The sequence below is a fragment of the Monodelphis domestica genome, chromosome 6, assembly GCF_027887165.1.
Source record: "Monodelphis domestica isolate mMonDom1 chromosome 6, mMonDom1.pri, whole genome shotgun sequence".
In the NCBI taxonomy this organism is placed as follows: domain Eukaryota; kingdom Metazoa; phylum Chordata; class Mammalia; order Didelphimorphia; family Didelphidae; genus Monodelphis; species Monodelphis domestica.
In genome coordinates this window covers 67,112,846-67,134,346 of record NC_077232.1, presented here as the reverse complement: position 1 = coordinate 67,134,346, position 21,501 = coordinate 67,112,846, and the positions used below count along the sequence as shown (strand labels likewise).

General features: G+C 38.1%; 1 protein-coding gene across 8 annotated transcripts in view; it reads left to right on the top strand.

The window, feature by feature from the left end:
* SOX6 (SRY-box transcription factor 6) overlaps positions 1-21,501 on the top strand; it is a 673,059-nt gene that overhangs the window by 140,481 nt on the left and 511,077 nt on the right. For 4 of the 8 annotated variants that reach the window (XM_056802165.1, XM_056802164.1, XM_056802166.1 and 1 more), the window contains one exon: positions 9,757-9,857. The exons of the other annotated variants lie outside the window; for them this stretch is intronic. In XM_056802165.1, the coding sequence (XP_056658143.1) occupies positions 9,841-9,857 (17 nt within the window). In that variant the 5' untranslated portion in view covers positions 9,757-9,840. The remainder of the gene's footprint in view (positions 1-9,756; positions 9,858-21,501) is intronic. 8 annotated transcript variants of the gene reach the window in all.

The following is a 21,501-nucleotide window of genomic DNA, read 5'->3' as shown; positions in this document are numbered from 1 at the left end:
GGACTGTACCTCTCTCTCTTTGGATTGGCAAGCATCTTATGCTTTAGAAGCATGCCTTTGAGCAAGAAAGAAAATGCACACACAACAAGAAACCGCCATCTTGGTGTCATGTAATTATTGTTTGAATAATTACTTTTCATTGGAGAAGGAATGAAGGCAGACTTTTGGTCAACTTTAGTTGCAGATGGAATAATTCAGTCTATCTTTCAAATTCACCACACGGTATCTCTGTATTTGGTTGGCCACATAATAGGCAAAGGTCTAATTCCTAATAACCAAATGCATATGAGTATGCCCATAAAATGTTTGAAATAAGATAATTTTACTCAAAATATGGATATGTATGATGACTAAATGCTCTCAATATTGGGGATATAAAATTATTTTCAAAGAATCCCTTTCATCTGGAAGTAATTTTATCTGCCTTACATTTTAGGTCTGTGTCATAGGAACAACATAATTTCTATTAAATTATTAATAGACCCAAGACACACCCTGTGATTAGTGGGACCTGGAAATGATGCAGCAATAGCAAGACTCAAAGACACGCCTCCAATGATGGAAGCTGTCTGAGCTGTCTTCTTCTCTAGGGGTCCTGCAAAATAAGACTTATGGCCTCAAGAGGGTAGCATTTAAGAGACTTCCTGTCCAGCTTGCTCCTGGGTAAGCTAAAAAAGAAATTTCTCTCCTTTTTTTTTTTGCAAATTTCCTGTGTTATTTTTTCCTTATCTGCTGAATTGAAACAAAGAATTTAAGCCTATGTCCAAAAGGGAAAGACTCTCATTTGGACCTCAAACTTGGGACCCGTTATCATTCTTTCCACCGACTGCCTAAAAATCCATGACATTGAATATTGAAAGGAATTCTGTAAATTTCAAGTCAATCTCTGTGGTGATGAAATGTGGTTTAGATTACCCAGTGAAAGGCAGGGACTTTAATAAAATGAAGTGGAAACAAGCAAATTAAAAGGGAGAGGTTGGTACTTTGTTTTGGCTCTTCTATACAAGGCATGTTTTAATTTTTTTTTCTAGACGTTTTCAATGCACTCATAGCTTTAGTGGCATTTCATCAGCAAAAACAATGAAAACCAGGAAGGTTTTTGAAGATCCTTTGTTGTGATACTATATTTTCATTTATATAAAATTTCAAATAGGTAATTATGTCCTCGTGGCAAATAAACCTATCAGATGAGCCTGACTTTCAATTGCTGCCTTTGTCATGAAGCCAATTCTTACCCCCCCCCTTTTTTGTAGTTTTTTAGAAGTTCCATAACATGCATTACAGGAAAGAAGCTGTTCTATCCCTAGAAATAGAAAAGCTCTTCTGCCTGGGAAAGCTGATCATGTAGAGGTTCTAGAACCATTCGAGGAAGGAATTGGAGTTATATTTTAGGTGGTAAATCGAGCACTTCCGAGGGGACCAAAGGAGTATAAAGCAGGTCATGAGTACTGTAAAAATTGGGTACAATAAATGGCATTGTACTACCCTTGGAGGAATAAAAACTATCTATTATAAACCATGAGGTAGTTTAGCAACTTTTCCTCAGTTCATTTCTACCTGAGCGTCCCTGCACAGCTGAGGCTGCATTACATCTCTATGAACAACCTGAATTGCTCTTGCCCTGGAAAATCATAAAGTCCAACTTGGCTTTTGACACTGACTAAGCTACTTGGATTAGGTAAAGCTGATCTTAAAAGAGAAAAATTGGATACTCAGCAAACCCCAGCAGATATTTTGACATACTCTTGGAGCTGATAAGAGTCGTCATAAATTTAAACATTACCTTGCCTAGCACAGAAACCACACTAATAAATGGCTTTGAATTTTTTATGAATGACTGAGCACCCTGCTTTACTAATAAGTTCTCTGGAAGGCTGTGGTTTTTCTTTTGGATGAAGGCGTGTTGGAGAGAAGCTACTGATGAGGTGTCATATAATTTTACAAGTTGCATAACTGCTTTTAACTACTAAACTATCTCTGATTAAAATAACAATTGAGCTTGTAATTTTTCTGAGCAGCTGCTGCTACAGGGGGTCATTACCTTGGAGAGCTTAGAAATAATCGCACTCCTGGTACATGAGTTATGTAGCCTCGTGTTTTACAGCAATGCACAAAGTTTAAAGCCTATAGTAGAATGTTATTTGAAAGCTGTCAAACCATGTTAAAAAAGACTGCATCGTCAAAAGGCCCTGGTGGCCAGGATTCTGCATGTAGCCTTGTCTTACTCATTATAAAATGCATGTTTATAAAGTTCCACAGAGCATCCAATTCCCAATTCACTTATATCAGCAAGACTTAACTTGCTCATTAATCTAAATTCTTTTGCAACTTTAATCTACATGTTTAATTAATCATAAAATGAGGCGGTAAGTAATTTCAGCAATGTGTGGCTTGTTATCAGATGCATTTAATCACTCTTCTGTGAGCTCATTTGGAAACACCTGAAGATGTCGAGAACAGTTTGAATAAGCATAAATTATTCTTTGTCAGTGTACTTCACTCAACTAATAAGACATTAATTTAAAAGGCACTGTTTGTCATTTTTAGATCTTTACCAATATTTTTAGCTTAGCAATATAACTCTAATTGTGTACATGATTCACAACGGAGTGCCCGACATAGGAAAGGGTAAGAGTTTAATTCATTTTTCTTATTTACATGTAATTATGTCATGTAATCTTAGTTTTTAATGAGGATTAACCATCTTGTAAGTATTCATATGTTTTTGGAATAAGTCACTAATGAATTAGAGTTGGGAAAATTATTTGGTAGTACACGGGATTGCGATGCCTCCATCCTTTCCTGGGCAAGTCCTTGACAAGTTGGCTGAGGTTTGGAGATAGGCCTTCATGTGCAATTACAGATACTGCCTAGAAACCAAACAGTGCAGAATTTTAACTTTGGAAAATGGAAGCGAAGCAACTTCCTTCACCTGGCTCATGTGATAACTCTTTGCCTGCGCCCTCAAATAAGGTTAGGTAGCCTGGAGTAATGACATTCCCATTTCCCCTCTAGTCACTTAACTGTTCTTAACAGTTGGTGATGGAATTCTAAAAAAATAAAAGACTCATGACTTCAGAGCAAATAATTCATGAAAACTGAATGCGTTATGTGTCTCTGGATGTCAGGAATATGGGAATAAAGGCTGCATTTCATTGAATGTCATCAACCAGACTGTTTATGCCATGAGAACAAGGACAATGAAGAATGATTATTTTAGTGGAAGCAAATGCCTTTACCTGTCATGGGATATTTTTGTTAATCTCTCACTTTTGTAGGGTATTCTTCATGGATTATTTGGGATATTCCAAGAAGATAGTACCCAGAAGGACCATGTGTGTGTGTGTGTGTGTGAGCTAAGATTTAAGGATCATAGACTTAGAGTTAAAGTAACCTTAGAGGTTATCTTATCCAACTCCATTTTACAGATGAGGAAACTGAGGCCAGGGATAGAGGGTGAAGGGAATTGCCCAAAGTACTCCCGTAAGTAAACAGCAGAGTCCTCTGATTCCAAATTGACTGCACTTTTCATCATGTCATACTGTCTCCACAGTCCACAGAATCTGGGACACTGTTCTTTTAATCTGGAGGAATTTCTTTATGGAGAGCCAGCTGATATTTCTGTGTCTATCTCATGCCCTCTGCCGCATAACTCTCATACAATTTCTCCCCTACTCCCTTTTCAGAGGCATAAAAAACATGGGAACTTAGAACCAAAAGTATGTATGCATTACCTAGAACTTCTAGTCCAGAGAGTCTTAACTTTTTTGTATCACTCCCCATGGATCCCATATTAGAATGCTTTTAAATAAATAAATGAAGTGCTAAATTTCAGGTAGAGGTTAGTAAAAATAAGTATGTCACTTTCTTCCTATCGAAATTTATGGATCACCTGAGATCTTTCTATGAACCCCCAAAGGTTTAAGAACAGACATTCCAAACTCCTGCTTTCTAGGCATTTTAGCCCTTATCAAGAGTATCCTAAAATGGCCAACGTTGGATTTATTTGCATTCTCTTCATAAGGATACCCCTAGTAGAATGTGATCTGGCTGACTGACAAAGATAAGATCTGAACAGAAAAATGGTCAAAAGTTATCCTTTATTGGAAAACTCAAGTTCCTAATTTTATTCAGAGAGCTTGTTTGAAATGGAAAGGGCATAAAAAATATAGGAACTTAAATACCAAAGCCAAGTTTTAGGTGAGAAGAGGTATAGTGTGGGATTGCTCCCACATGGAAGATTTTATCTGTCCCAAACAGATCTCACATCCAGGCTTTTATTAAAGTAGGTGTAAAGAGGCAGCATAGTCTTATTCCCATGTCTTATGTGTGATTCTTTTAGATCACTCCATGTTCCTCCTGAGAAAGAGGTCTGTTCTTCTAGATAAATAGCCATTCAAAGAAAGGAATTTGGATTATAGAATGCCATAGGATAGCTTGTCTGTAGGACATCTTTTAAGGCAAAAATCACTAATAGTTGGTATAGACATAGTGCTTTAAGTTTTAGGAGGCACTTTAGAAATGAAAGCACTTTATTAAATTATTAAAACTTTATTAAATTATTTTAAAGTTTTATTAAATTAGGGTTTATGAGGCACTTTATAAATATTATTTTATCCTCACAACAAGTTTGAGATTTCTCTTATTATTTGTATCTTTCATATATGGAAACTGAGGCTGAGAAGAGGGTAAGTGATTTTCCCAGGGTCATATAGTTAGTAAATGTATGAGGTCAGATTTTAATTTAGGGCTTCCTCACTCAAGTTACAGTGCTTTACAAAACGAGCCACCAGCTGCCTTAGCTTTTGTCCTGTTGAGATTTGGGGTACACAGGTGTGTGCATAGATACCAGCAGCATCGTATAACATTAACATTCTATGAAACTTTCACTTGTTATGGACACAACAGCCATGGACATTCTCTGGGAGAGGCTGTCACAATTGTTTAGAATGCATACTACCCATTATGATGAGGTATTCCTATCAATGCAAATGGACCTTGAATCTTTAATTGCACTAGATGTAGTGGTCCTGTTGTTATAACCTGTAACATCTATGATTGGAAGCTGCTGTAAGCTATGCAGCAAGCTGGGGAAAAGAGAGACTGATGATGGCAGGAGATAGGTGACAGGGACAGGCAAAGGATGAATGAATGGCATGGCCTCTGTGGTGTTGCATAGAACATATACCCAGCCATAGAACATATATACAGGTTTGAAAAGATCTTGGGAAGTATGGAGTGGGGTACCAAGGGGTGACAATGGCTGTGAAATTCCTGCCCCAGTAGACCAGCCAGAAGGTGAAGATGCAATCAGCGCTAGCCTGGACTCTTCCATCCAAATATTACAAAGTCCAAACGCTTGAAAAATAATAGTGAGATCCAGCTGGTTCACCGTTCAGTTATGTTCTCTATGATTTCATCAGAAGTCCTGATGTTTTCCAGCTTTTTTAGACAAGTGAATCTCTGTCCTACTTCCTGACAGCAATTCTATGTTTCTCTTTCCCGCAAATACTCACGTCTTTGCATACACTTTTTTCTCCTGATCCTGTCATCTCCTGTCAACAGTACCCGTCTTCCCAAGATGAACTAGTTTGCTCTGAATCTTTGAATTTGCTCTACATCTCTTGGGTATCTAGGAACACAGTTCCTATGGTGACTTCATGGAAAGTTCTAATGCCAGGTGTTAAAGGCTTTGCACAGTGGATTTGCTCATGGATCTATGCAGTCTTGCTCATAGATGAAAACAAGGTAATGAGATGCACAGATGGGTAAGTGTGCATTTGGTTACCTCACTGACAATTTGCATGTAGGATGGATAAGCTTGCATTTGGGTTAACTTCCCCGAGTGCACTCGACTTAGACACTTTGGGCCAGGAGGTGTCTGAGCTACTTAGATTGATGGAAAGGCAGTAATAATCTTGGAAACTGTTGATATTTTCTTCATTTCCTATATTATACAGAATTGGCATAGGGAGATCATTCTTGCTGCCAACATATTAATAATAGGCCATAGCTAATGTTAATTATCTATTCATTCAGCTTATAAAATGTTCCCAAGTACTTAAAATTCCTGGACTGCAGGTATAGTAAATGAGGCAGTAATTGGTAACTTTCACATTTAACACTTGCTACCATTTTCTATTAAAGTTCCCTTCCTAGAAGAACCGCGAGGTTTACTTAAAGAGGGCAGAGGATTGGCTACCTCGATTGTATATTGTTAATGTTATTTCCCTGGCCTAAATCTTCAATGCTCCTGCTCTAAGGAGAAGAATCAGGTCTTGTATACATATGCCAAAACAAGAGAAAACTGCTTTGAAAAGATTATGTGTGTACATGTATGTGTTTACATGTTGCAAGAATAGGTGGTCCACGAATCATAAATGAGATGCTAAAAGTTTGCAAGGTGTTTAGAATATAGAATGTACTTTTTCTTGCAGAAAAAACAAAAACATGTCATAAATGGTGGTTAGATTTTGAGGAGAAGGGGGGGGGCAGATGGTCTTCCTACTGCCATTTCTCCATAGAATACTTGTTCTTGATGCAGCCCAAAGCAATAGAGGTGACAGAGTGGAGAAAGAGAACTGACCTGAGGGGTCAGGAGGACCTGAGTCCAAATAGCTTCACAAACTACTAGCTGGGAGACCCTGGGCAAGTTACTTTATCTCCTCCTGTCACAGTTTCTTCATCTATAAAATGGGGATAATGGCACTGACCTTTCACGATTGTTGTTGGGATGAAATGAGATGTTTGTAAAGTGCTTTGCAAACCTTAAAGAGCTATACATATGTCAGCTAATATCACCATCATCATGATTGATTTTATAGCAACTGGGAGAGAGCAGAGAAAGGGTATTCATAGAGGTATCATACATTTAAAGACTTATAGATTGGAGGTCTTTGAGCCCAACACTGCCATTTTTTACAAATGAGGAAACCGATCCAGAGAGAGTAAATAAATCTCAGGGACACACAGGTAGTGATTTACAAAATTAGTATTTTAATCTAAGTTCTTTGATGACAAATTCTGATTTATTTCCTCTGCTTATATCCTTATATCCACAATGTTTCATGAAAAGGAGCAGGGATATATGTATGTATATTATATACATGTATATATGCATGTAAACAGACATACATACGCATATATATTACATGCATATTTTTCCTGCAACAAAATTATTTTCATAACATTAAAAACGAATCAAAGCAACCAGCAAACTGATAGTTAGCTGTAGCCCAGTGGTCATAGTTGCCCATCAGATGGAACTTGGTGTCCAAACACACAAAGTAGGACCATATGTCTCAATAGCTTGGGAAGGGGAAAATTAAATTTCATTTAAAGGAGGGGAAGGACAGGTGAGTAGATGGTCTTCCAACTGTAGTTTCTCCATGTCTTCAATAGAACAAAGAAGCATTACTGATGAAATTCAGTCAAACCAAGAAAGTTAGAAATGGATTTAATATGTTCTGCACAGATCACAAACTGAAAAGCACCTGGGTCATCATTTGTGCTTTTCAGAACAAACACACGTAGAGCCTGGGTTCTCAGCTACTGAAAATTCTCCTTCAGCCTTTATACATTGAGGAAAACATATACTTTCCCCAGCTAATTGCCTGGATTACTGGAGAGAGAACAGAATGACAACTTTCCATTCTTTGTATAACACTTTTGTGCCTAGAAGTGATCCAAGTAGCCTTCTTGATTGAACTTTCTATTTGGCTATGAATGATGATAGACAGGACCTTTGAGATTCCAATGTAGTCAATTGACTGAAAAGAATCAGAAGTAGCCCACCTATCCATTAGTCAAATAGCATCTGAGCAAATTGGCAACTGCTTTTTGGCCTTGGTTGACCACTCAGGTTTGGAATGGTTGAACTCATATTCCCTAAAGACCTTTCATACTGTGGTCCTCCAGAAGCCCTTTCCACTTCCAGAAAATGTTGCTCTCTATTCTCCTCAGCACGAACATCTCTAAAGTGATTGGCCAAGAACAACTCACAGGATCGCCTCTTCTAACTGTAGATCTGTGAACTACAGGCTAGAAGAAAGAGTCTAGCTAACCCAGGACTCCTTCTCTCCCTTTGGGTGAACTGTAGCACTGGCAAGAATAACTGCATTTCTAGTAATCATGCTAGAATCATTTAAAACTCTGCCATGTCACACATTTTGATTCAATGTAAGATTTGGGCACAATTATAATGCTGTCTAGGACAGGAGACAGAGATGATGGTGACTATGCCTCAATAATTAATGTATCATCTCAGAGCTGGTTCCCTAAATGCCATATTTTTGAGACATCTTAGGAATGGAAAAGTCCCTTTGCCACATGGATATTTTTTTCTGAACATTGCAAAGTTTGCACTAAAACTTTTTCAGTTTGGCTTCCGATTTGCATACTGGAAAAGTGAAGTTTTCAGTTGCTAAGGGGGAAAAAAGTGGCTGGGGGTGGGAGTGGGTTTAAAATGGCTCCAAAGCTTTTGGCTGTTGGCTGTTAGAAAACAAGGGTTCGATGAGTTAAGGGCAAATGAGTCAGAATTTAGTTTCCTTTAGAACACACATAGACTGAAAGTAGAAGGGGAAAAGTGCCTGGCAACATAAACTTTGTATTTTTCTGAATCCAGAGTGTTTGAAAAAAGTTTGGCAAACTGAAAAGTCAGCCGACTTTATGCCTTCCAAGGGAAAAATTTGACTTTGTTATCTTAGTAATATAGTTGGGCACCTGACAAGTAGGGCTCCCCAGTATGTAAATTGCACTGGCCAGGAGTCAACTGTGAAACCAAACTCTTAAATGTCCTAGCAAAGATCTCTCCAATCTCTACTGAACCATTGGGGGTGAGTCTCCCATGGAGTAAGACTATGCATTTCTGTACAGTGATCAGGCTGCTTTACATGGCTGGTCTGGCTCCCATCTGTTCACCATTCTTTTGGATTGATTGACTACTGACCACCACATTGTTTAGGTTTGAAACAGGATGCTGACTTTATGTCCCTCAGTCTTTACTCCTTTCCACTCTCCATACTCTTAGAGGAAAGAAAAATATGTAGATTGATTCAGACCACAGAAAGCCCCAGTACTAAAGCTGTGGTTGATTTTACCCTTCTTTTCCCTTTACCTGGCAAACCTGAAGAGCTGTCAGGATCATAGACATTTCCTGCGGCACCTTCTAGAGACTCCTATTTGTAAGAACCTGAATTTCTGGAATGTGGGGAGGAAGATGTAGTCAACCCTATTAATGGGATTAGCTTTTCTTTTCTTCATCTTAAACCACTGCTTGATTCATAGAATCCTACCCTTCTAGCGGGATCATTTAAAAAAAAGAAGAAGAAAAAGCTATCTTATATGTTCCATCCTGCCTTTAACTTGGAAAGTCTCTAATCAGTAAGTGTATCTCCCATTTATCAAGGACTCCAAACCAGCCTTTCCTCATTCTCCACCCTACAGTGTTGATAACTCTGCCTTCCTTAGTAACTTTGGATTAATTTTGGACTTTCTTATATGTATCCAATATTTCTGTCAAGAATATAAGCTTCTTGGGGGCAGAAATGCTTTTGTTTCTGTATTTCCAGCATTTAGCAGGACCTAAAAATTGCTTCTGATTTAATTAACTTGAAATCCTCTAAATGTGGTATAGCCTAAGAGATACGAAACAAAAAAAGAATTAATCTGATGGTTGTTCAGTTTATTAAAAGTCGATCAATTCTTATTTTCTGGTTTCCATTAGAGAAAGCATTTGTTTGTTTGTTTGTTTTGGAGGGAGGAGGAGCTGAAATTGTCACCTTCACTTACAAAGAAGAACTAAGCTTATGCTTCAGGATATAAAACCCAGGGCTTACTACCATGAGACCATTAGGAAGGTAAGTCTTATGCCTGATGATTTTCCTGATGGTGGGTTACCCTCTGAATTGTTAACCCTTTGCCTCAGTCCTAGCAAATTTTAGGTTTGGCTCCTGGAAAGAAATGGCTGTGAAAAGGAACCTATTAAACTATATAGCCCAAAGGCAAAAAAGAAAGAAAGAAAGAAAGAAACCTGCAACTGTACATCAGTTGTGGCACATTTTTACTAATGCCGATTGAGACTGTTGATCAAATGATTTCTTGCTCTCAAGAAAAGCAAAAACAAAACAAAAATCCAGACCAGAGCAGTGGGAGAAGGTAAAAAGCAGACAGTCTATTGAAAACACTAAAGACTTGAAACAGGCTTATTTTTAAGGAAAAAAAAATAGACATAAGTAGAATTACATCTTATGCTACATTACTGGCCAGGATATGATGTTCTAGTGGGACAGAGGAGCTCAAACATGAATGGAGAGTGGAATTTTCCTTTCGTTTTCCACAATAACTGTGTTTGTTGAAGAGAAAAAGGAGGAAAAAATGACCGTCATTCCTGGTTTTGAAGGAAAACTTGTTTATGTGCGTCAGACATTGGAGAAATTGTTTGAGAACATTTTGACCATGCAAAAAAAAAAATGTGGCCACTGAAATTCTTAGGCCACATCTTAGGTAAGAAGTGGAGCTATCAATTGCCTAAGCCTATGTACCATTCTATATGAATGAGTCTCTGTGAAGGTAGTTTACTCTCCTCCTCTGGATCCTCCTCTCTCCTGTTTCTAAGACTTCGGGGAGGGGGGGGGGGATTTTTTTTTTCAGTAGGCAGAGTCCAGATAGCATGCTTTAGCTTGAATCCTAGATAGATTTTCCCAAGTCATTCACACACATATGCACACAAGAAAATGAATTAATTAAAATGTCATCAATGTTTGTTAAGCATCTATTTTGCGCAAAGTGTATTCAACTCTGGGAATATAAAGTGAAATAATACGGAGCCTCTGTCCTCAAGGAGATTGCAGTCTAGTAGGAGACAACTAGGAAACAAGGAAGAATAATGAAAGTGCTGTGAGAGAGGGTACATAGTGTTAGCGGATTGAGAGATGAGAAAGATCATATTCCTTTGGGGAGAAGAGGTAATGTGATCACGGAAGGCTCCTGAAGGAGGAGGTTTATTTGATTTGGGTTTGAAGTCTAGGTAGGAATTTGAAAAGTATCCCTTGCCAGTTTGAATGGAACATGGGATCTGTATAGAAGTGAAGTGGAAAATAAGATAGTTGAAGGCGATAGCATGGAATTCCTGAAGTATCTTCAGTGCCAGAAGGGCAGGCAATGGAGAGATGCTGAATGTCTTTGAGTACTAAAATGATATGATTTGCCTCAATTCCTATATGGGTGCTAATTTTTAAGCTGCTAATGAGTTTTGTACCTATTCTATCATAAAGTTCATCTAGGAAGATCACCCTCCTCTTCCTTCCTTCCTTCGTTCCTTCATTCCTTCCTTCGTTCCTTCCTTCGTTCCTTCGTTCCTTCCTTCGTTCCTTCCTTCGTTCCTTCCTTCCTTCCTTCCTTCCTTCCTTCCTTCGTTCCTTCCTTCCTTCCTTCCTTCCTTCCTTCCTTCCTTCCTCCCTCCCTCCCTCCCTCCCTCCCTCCCTTTTTCCTCCCTCCCTCCCTCCCTCCCTCCCTCCCTCCCTCCCTCCCTCCCTCCCTCCCTCCCTCCCTCCCTCCCTCCCTCCCTTCCTTCCTTCCTTCCTTCCTTCCTTCCTTCCTTCCTTCCTTCCTTCCTTCCTTCCTTCCTTCCTTCCTTCCTTCCTTCCTTCCTTCCTTCCTTCCTTCCTTCCTTCCTTCCTTCCCTCCCTCCTTCCCTCCTTCCCTCCCTCCCTCCCTCCCTTCCTTCCTTCCTTCCTTCCTTCCTTCGTTCCTTCGTTCCTTCCTTCCCTCCTTCCCTCCTTCCCTCCTTCCTTCCTTTTCTCCTTTTCTCCTTTTCTCCTTTCCTCTCTTCCTTCCTTCCCTCCTTTTCTCCTTTCCTCTCTTCCTTTCTTCCCTTCCTTTCAAAAGTCATGATCTTTTTCTTTGTCTGGAGATCTGCTAAGTTGTCCAAACCTCTTTAGTTTTTGAGTGATTATGACTGACTTAGATTGCTTGCCTAGTCCAATATCAGTTGTGTCTAAATCATAAATTCTTTACCATTTTTGTCAAAGATTCCTTTGGCAGTCTACTGAAGCCTCTGAATCCAATTTCTGAATGCTTTTAAATGCATAAAATGAAACACATAGGATTACAAAGGAAGCACATTATATTGAAATAGACTTTTTGAAATAGCTAAAATAAAAACAAAACAAGTTCACAGACCCTAGGTTAAGAACCTCCAGTTTAAATAGTTATCTTTCTGAAAAATTGTACTCTCTACATCAAAGCCCTTTGAATTTTTGTTGAGTATTGAGTCATCTTTGAGAAACCTGAAGAATTAACCCTATATCTGGTATTGACCCTTGCAGTTTCCTGCTACATTGAGTATAAATAAACCTTTGCATCTATACTGTTGGAAGTTGAGATAGGTTAACTTACCATTTTGTTGGCAATGATTGTATGATGCTGCTCCTAAGGAGAGCTTTAAAGTAGGCAGGTTCTCCAGATCTACTTCATTGAACTTCATTGAACACAGGGTCAGGACTCCCAAACTCAGCCCAATAGTGAGATCCCAGAATATGGTGTAAGGTAAAGGTGGATTTACATGATCTTCACACAACACTGCTCTGAAGGTAGCAGGGTTTGAGGCAGAGCTCCGAACTGAATGTCAGAACACCTGAGTTTTAATCTGGACTTTACTATTTAACTAGTTATAAGGTCCTAGGCAAATCATAGCCTGTCTGAGATCAATTTCCTCATCTGTCAAATGAAGATAATAATATTTGCACTCATAGGTCTGATGTGGATAAGAATCCTTTATGAGCCATAAAGATATGTGCTATTATGATGAAATATAATAATAGTAATGATCATTTAAAAATAATATAGTCACTGGTAGCCATATCATTTAGGGCCATTAAAGAAAACCTGCTAACATCCTTCAGAGCTTCTGCATCATTCCATGTTCTGCTGAGAGTCGTACATGAATGTGATGTGATTTCTGTCTTTTGTGACTTTATAATATAAAATGAATATTGTTTATAGGCAAGATAATTATAGCCTTTGTGGACATACAGATATACTTACTGGATATCCTTAAAGTCTTAGTGCATGGTGTTATTAAAATCTTCTGATGACTCTAAGATCTTTGGGATACTTTGCTTGTAAATATACCAGATACATATATTTGATTCAGAAGATCAAGTACCTGCCCTCTGCTAATCATGATGCTGGGGGTTAAAATGAGACAGCCCCTGCTGCTCAAGGAACTTATATTCTACTGGAGGGAAACAACTGGAGAATTTGTCTGGATTATCCAAATAGCTCCTCTGAGTACATATAAAAAAAATGAATACAAAGTGATTTTCAGGGTGAAGGTGATCACTTGGGTGATCAGGGAAGGCTGGCTGGAGATGCTTGACTTGAGGCCATTTAATTGTTTTATGTAGGATTCAGTCTTTCACAAGTGGGTATTTCTGCACATATGCATGTAAACTGTCCTACAGTTCTGTTTAGAAAAGATGAGAACTACATATGCCTTCACTTTTCTCAGTGCGAAAGTGTCTTTATTCACTTGGCTTTAGGATTCCACTCAATTCCCCACAGGTTTTGATGTGGATTTAAAAATTTAAATTGTGTAAAACAAGATGAGTGAGTCTTGACTTAACAGGTAAAATTTTCCCATGGCTAGTATCTAGACTTGATGGTGTCCAGGAGAAGAATTCCTTTGGACCTTTCTCTTTGACAAGGTGTGCTGTGAAGCTGTAGATCAAATCCTGCCCCATGGTTTCTTCAGGATTGGAGTTCATTTTTGTGTCAGCTACTGACATACGAAGAGACTATGGATGAAGCACACCTCCCTACCACCATTTAGACAGGTGTCAAATCCACAGAATGAAGATGTTCAAGACCCATAATAACTATCTGTTCTCTTTTTCAAACTAAGACCCATTGAGTAGGGGACATTTTTAAAAATCCTAATTTCCTTTTGTTTTCTTTATTAGAATATATTGGATAGTAAAACCAAGCATTTGCCGATGTTTCTTAGGTGGAATGATCATATATGAAGATAAATGATTCAATTAATTAAAAATATTCTTAAAGAAAAAACTTTCTTAAACTTAAAGTTTCTGATTTATGCAAGGGACTGGGTTAATTATAAGGACTATAAAGCAAAAAGGAAAGCAGTCATCCTCTCAAGAAGCTTACACTTTACATGAATAAGTAAATAGAAGATGATTTGAAGGCAGAAAAAATACAGTTGCTGGGAGGCTTATAAACTATTTCATCCAGGAAGCAGTTCATGACCTTATCCTTGAGGGAAGCTCAGAATTTTTTATTTTAAGTTTAATTTTATTTGTTTATTTATTTGATACATTAAAATGCCCAGTTAACTCCTTCTCTCCTTTCCTCCCCCTGCCTCAATTAGAGAAGGCATTATTGGAGAAAAACATATATGCATATTTAAAACTATGACATTTCTATTTATCAATTCTTTCTCTGGAGTCATTCTTCAGAAAATATTTCTTTTTTTGTATTTACTGTTCTCTTGGTTCTGATCATTTCACTCTTCACAATTTCATGTAGGTCTTTCCATGTTTTTTTTTTTTTAAACCCTTACCTTCCATCTTGGAATCAATACTGTGTTCTAGTTCCAAGACAGAAGAGTGGTAAAGGCTAGGCAATGGGGGTTAAGTGACTTGCCCAGGGTGACACAGCTGGGAAGTGTCTGAGGCCAGATTTGAACCTAGGACCTCCCGTCTCTAGGCTTGGCTCTCACTCCACTGATCTTACCAGCTGCCCCCTTTCCATGTTTCTTTTTTAAATTAACCTGCTCATCATTTCTTATGGCACAGAGTATTCCAGCACAGTCATATGCCACAATTTGTCTAAAAGTGGACCAGTAGAAATTTAGGATTCTAAGACTCACCAGTGCAGAGGGAGCATGTTTGAGGACTGAATGAAGGCATGCAAGATGGAAACGACATTTTGAGTTCTGGGATCAGCCAGTAGGCCAATTTGGCTAGCATACAGAGTGCCTGAAGAGGAGTAACATGAAACAACTCAGAACAAGTTGGTTGATGCAAATTTGTGATGTGATTTGTGTAAATGCCAGTCTAAAGATTTTGTATTTTATCACAGAGGCAATAGGGAAACACTTTAGTTTTTGATCAAGGGAGTGATATGGTTAGACCTGTGCTCTAGGAACATGCTTTTTGGCAGTTGTTCGGAGGAGAAATTGGAAAATGAGAAACTCAAAGCAGTGAGACCAATTTGGAGTCTACTGTATGATCAACCTGCCATCAATCATTCATGGAGCAGGCTTATTCCAGAAAGCTCAAATCACTCCGTAGACTCTACTGCCCTAAACCAGTGCAAGGAAAAGTCCCTGAAAGTCAGTTCCCTCACATATTACAACTTGAATAAGCTATTAGTTTTATTATTAGGGTTCTTTGACACTCTGCAAGATCAGTGATTTCTTTAGTATGGGCTCTCTGTCCACTGAGCCCACCTACTGCCACTCTAAATTTTAGGAGTTGTTGGGGCCAAAGAAATTCATCACTTGGCAGTCATCCTCATGGCAGCAACCCTTAGCCAGGTTGGATGATATACATAGTGTCCCTCACTGGGAACTGTATTCAAAGACTTTTCAGGTTGGCCAGAGCTTATTCTCTACTGGCATAGCTTTTGGGAATGAATAGTAATAATAATAATAATAATAATAATAATAATAGCTAGGATTTATATAGCACTTTAAAGTTTGCAAAATATTTTGCATATATTATCTCATTTGATGCTCACAACAACCCTGGAAGATAGATGCTATTTTATGCCTGTTTTACAGATGAGAAAAAAGTCTGAGAGAGGTTACAGGATTTGCCTAGAGTTATACAGCTAGTCAAGAGTCTGAAATAGGATTTGAATTTAGGTCTTGCTGATTCTAAGTCAATCACTGTCTGTTATAATTAGAAGACCGTGGGAAGATGCATCAAAAGATAATTTCAGTGGAAGAGTTTTTCTAGATTTAGAACTTGAAGGACTTCAGAGGTCATTTAGCTCATTGGTGTCAAATACAAATAGAAACCAGAGCCACTAAAAGAATTCCTGTGGATGGCATATTGACTTAGAAAGCCACACATTGCCATCATCTATGTTTTATTGTATTTTCATTAATTTTGTTAAGTATTTGCCAATTACATTTTAATCTGGTGTGGACAACATCCCAGAGGATTGTAGGATGGGTGATAGGTTTTTGACAGCTCTGATACAGCCCAGCTCACTCATTTTACAAATGAGGAAACAATGTACATCTAAGAAGTTAAACAGTTTCCTCTGTCCCCAAAGTCTTAGTAGAGTTTTAAACTTTAATAGCTTCATAACTTAAAATGTCACTAAAACTTAAGGGACATCCTGTATAATATGTTGCAGAGATGGGATTCAAACCCACACTCCCTGATTCTAGATCTAATATCCCTTCTGTCCCTTTCTGCTTACCTTTTTGATTCCATGTAGGTGTAAGAAGACTGCTAGGACTTCTATTATTACTTGTTAGAAAAGTTGATTAGGGCACTATTTTAAGATCACTAAGGTTATAAATTTTACTGTCCTTTAGCTGCTCAGCTTCCCTTTGTTCCTTAGTCATAGCTTGTACCTCTGGTCCATAGAAGTCATTTCTTAAATGTATTTTACTGACTAGAGTGACTCTCTCAAGAATTGCTACTCTTCCAAGGCTTCCCAGAGGGACTGTCTGGCAGATGGAGGAAGGGTTGCCTTCATAGTCAAGAAGACAGGGTGTCAAGACCAGTCACTGATACATCCATACTGTCTGTATGACTTTAGGCCAGTTATTTGAACCACTTAAGGCTCTAGCCAACTAAGACTTGATGTTTTAGGACAGTTTCCATCTGCAGTGGTGGAGGGCATTTCCTCACAGCACAAGGAGTTCCTTGTATGGATGAAATGATGGAGGTCTGTATCTTCCTTCCCACCCTTCCTCTTGCTTCTCCTCCTTTTTACCTCCCAGTCAGTATCAGAACAAGGTAAAGGCAGTAGTTCATGAGCTTAAGGTACAGAGTACCTCCCTTGAAGCTAGTGATCTTTTTATAGAATTCTAGAGCATCAGAGCTGGAAGGAATCTTATAGATAATTTAATCCAAACCCCCACTTTCACAAGTAGAGAAAAATGAGCCCCAGATTTGTATAGGGACTTGCCCTAAATTATCCAGATAGTAAATGGCAGAACCAGAAGTAGAACTGGTACTTTGGATTCCAAATCCAGTTCTCTTTTCACTGCACAATCCACATAACACATTTTAATTTTATTTTTTAATTCCCTTTGGAAATTAAAAAAAATATTTTCCCATGGTTATGTGATTTATTTTTTCTCTCTCCTCTTTCCATCTCCTCCCCCCCACCCCCCACCCCCGGAGCCATCAAACAATTCCACTGGGTTATCCATGTGTTATCACTTGATAACACATAACACTTAAAAAAACCCTAGGAACCTGACATATAACAAATTCAACTCAATTCTAAACCTTTATCATATGGGAGACTGTGGCTGATTTGACATGGATTATCACTTCTCTTTTAGATTTTAGTTGCTTACTTTTGGGAATGAGAAGCCTACGAAAGGGAAAGGTATTATGAGTAGCTCTAATAGGCAGAGAATAGATTGTGACAAGGGAAGACAGAGATTTCTTATTCATTGATTCAACACACATTAATTGCCTTCAGTGTGCCAGGCAATGTTCTAGGTACTAGGGAGATGTAAAGTTTATGAAAGACATGATCTCTGCCTTTAGGAAACTTGTAGTAGTAGAAGGAAGAGAATACCCAAACAGCTCTATTTGGCAATTATATGATATGTGCATTAGAGAATTATGAAACAAGATAAACTAAGTTAAATAAGTCATAAATAGATTCTAAGAGGGAAGCATCATTTCTGACCAATGAGATCAAGAGATATTTCCTGGAGATAGTGTCTCTTGAGCTTTGAGTTGGACTTTTCAAGGATGAGTGGGAATTCAACAGGCAGAGGTTGAGAGGGAGGACATTTGAAGCAGAGGGAATAATGGAAGGAAAGGCATTGAGACAGGAAAACATTGGACATATTTGAGGTAAGGGAGATAGAGATTTGTTTGACATATGCATGTGGTTATATATGTGTGTGTATATATACATACATATATAAATAATACAATATATAAATATGTACAAATGTAAATGTAAAATAAATCTATAAATGAAGAGAAGCACTAAACTGTGGAGAGACTTTGAAATTTCTTTGGTAGACAGCAGGGAGAACCAAAGATTTTTTCAATAGATAAAAAATATGACCATATTTTTGCATAAGAAAAAGCCTTTTAGCAGTGGTATTAAAGGCAGATTGGAGGGACAGAAAGTAAAGACAAGATGATGGAAAAGGAGAATTTTGTCTTTGTGGATGACAGAGATATTTTAATTGTGAGGAAGAAGAAATAAAGTAAAGAAACTTTGTTAGTTTATGTGGATTGGATAGTTTGAGGAGTAGAAGAAAAGTTCCTGATCAAAGCTGTGGTCACTATTTGCATTTAATGGAGCCCCTGGGAGGAAGTAGATGAAAACTTAGTGACAAATTAATAGTACTTTATAAGTGCCTTTTATCTCTCTCACCCAAATGTGCTTGCCATTTGTTTAGTCACCCATGTTCTCTGCTTGATATCAAATTTCAGCAGGTCTTTAACTATTGTGTTTTTTAAAGAGTGAGTCTAGAATAGATGTTATCTCTGACCAGTAAGAAGCTGTGTGGTTCAGTGGAAAGATTCTAGGAAAGAGGACTTGGGTTTTAATTCCAAATCTGACACTTATTCCCTGTGGGACTTTCAGCAGGCTCCTATAATTCTCTGCTCCTTTGCTGCCAAATATGTAAAATGAGTATATGACCTCTGAGATCCCTTTCTGCTGGAAATCTGTGATACATATTGGAGGCAGTTGCATTGTTTTCTTTTCTTTCTTTCCCTCCTCCCTTCCTTCTCCTCTCCTCCCTCCTCCTTCCCTCCCCTCTTCTCCTTTCCCTTTCCCTTCCCCTTCCCCTTCCTCCCCTTCCCCTTCCCCTTCCTCCCCTTCCTCCCCTTCCTCCCCTTCCTCCCCTTCCTCCCCTTCCTCCCCTTCCTCCCCTTCCTCCCCTTCCTCCCCTTCCTTCCTTCCTTCCTTCCTTCCTTCCTTCCTTCCTTCCTTCCTTCCTTCCTTCCTTCCTTCCTTCCTTCCTTCCTTCCTTCCTTCCTTCCTTCCTTCCTTCCTTCCTTCCTTCCTTCCTTCCTTCCTTCCTTCCTTCCTTCCTTCCTTCCTTCCTTCCTTCCTTCCTTCCTTCCTTCCTTCCTTCCTCCCTCCCTCCCTCCCTCCCTCCCTCCCTCCCTCCCTCCCTCCCTCCCTCTCTCCTGGCTTAGAATCTATATTATCAGTTCCAAGGCAGAAGAGCTGTAAAGGCTTGGCATTTGGGTTTAAATGACTTGATCCAGATCATACAGCTAGGAAGAGTCTGAAGCCATGTCCTTCAGATGCCAGACCTGGCTTTCTATCCAGTGAGCAACCCAGCTGCCCCTTGGATTATTTTCTAATAATAGTATTTTAGTACTAGGTTTAGATTTAAGGAAGAGTGTGATTCTGTTATTGATGATATATTTTATCTTTATAGTGAATATTTATAAACACATTTTTAGTTTAAAATGTTAGAAAGTTTGAGAAAGAAAACAATAATGAATTTGAGAAGTTTGGAGAAATGAAACTTGGCACTTCTTGACATGCTCTTGAAAAAAAAGTTCCTTTTCTACCAGCTATGTACTGTAAAATCTAGCCATAAAACTTTCCTAGGAAAATTGTAAATTGCCCATTTCATTAGCACCTTGGTTGTTTATATTTTGGCACCTACAATATAATAAATGAGAAATTAATCTGATAAAAAGATGTCAAAATGCTATGTTGCTTGATATGACATGATAACAAAAAGAGAATTGGAATAGTACATTTGGAATAGTGGATTAAATTTTTTGAACTGCTCTTAATCTATTCCTAAACTTTGTTAACTGTCTAATTTTGCTAGACAATTCATTAAATGTGTCCAAAGGGTCCAGTTCTCCACAACATGAAACTTTGATTAATCCAATACAATCTAACCCAATCCTTTTATTTATTTATTTTTAATTAAGTTTCTGCTTTTGTGTAAAGGCTCCTATTCCAGGTTGGGGAATACAAAGACAAAACTAAGAAACCTATTTTTCTGTCCTTAAAAAGCTTATATTCTACTGAGGAGATACAACATGGCCATAGAGAAGTATATGCATGATCATTTGAAGACAGGGGAGAGTGTTCTGACCCCAAGTAGGGCCTAGAAAGGACTTATGTGAGTGAAGGAAGTCAGGGATTCTGAAAGGCAGAAATGAACTGTAAAGTATAGGTGCTTTTGGTCACATTAATTGGTTTTCCCCTTCACATTCTTTTTTACAGTTCTAGACATATTAACTTGCCTTGATTGTAGGTTTCCTTCATCAGTTTGTTGAAGGGAAGATGCTTTTGTCAGCTTCATTTTAAGGATGTATTCCTGTTGCAATTTTCATTGCTAATTGATAGTTAAACTGTGAAATATTAATTTTTTCCTTATGGAGGAATATTTCAAAAGTGACCATCGTCATATGGAGAAAGATGTTAGTTTTAGATAGTTAACTTTACTTGACTTGGTCGCTTCCAAATGATACCTGGCATGACATACTTCACAGGTTGAAAAGTTTGTAACCAGGTCATAACTACAGTGAAAATTGTCAGAGAAACAACTAATTAATCTTTGCTCCTTTACAGCTGTGTAATGCAATGCATAACTAAAAGTCCTGTTAAATTAATTAATGATTTCAATTATGAACTTTTCTCCAAAATGTTATGATTTGTATCAGGCTGATAATGCAGTGACCTGAGAGTGTGAAATCTGTGTTATGTAGAGAGTCGCCAGTTAATTGATTCACAAATTATTTAAAGTTTGCTGCCCCCAAGGGAGGGCTCTATTTCCTGACAGTCATTTCTTAAAGTGTTCAAACTCTCTTTTCACCTTGTGAACGTCTTCTTCAGCACGTATACAGGAGAATGTGCTGGAATCTTTGTGAGTTTATGGTATAATACTGAAGTTCAAGCGTTTGAACTTGTCCTTAAATCTGCATATGAAAATTAAATTTGGAATCAGGAAGAAAAAATGGTTAATGAACAAATCCATTTGTTTTTATGTTTTTTTTCTTTCAGTCTTATTTAATTTGGTGAATACAAGTAGTTTTCTGGTCTTTACTCTTGTGGGTAAAATTTGCTCTCACCCAAAAGATTGCTTTTGGAGAGAGACAATATTATAACCTCTTGGCTACAGTTCCTCAAGTATGTAATAAGGAAATTGGAATAGATAGCTTCTGAGGTCCCTTCCAGTTCTGAATCTATAATCCTATGACTGTGTATTAATAATTTTTTTTCTAATGGAAAGGATGAGTCACAATCTTGATCATTAGAGGGAAAGCAATGATATCACAAATC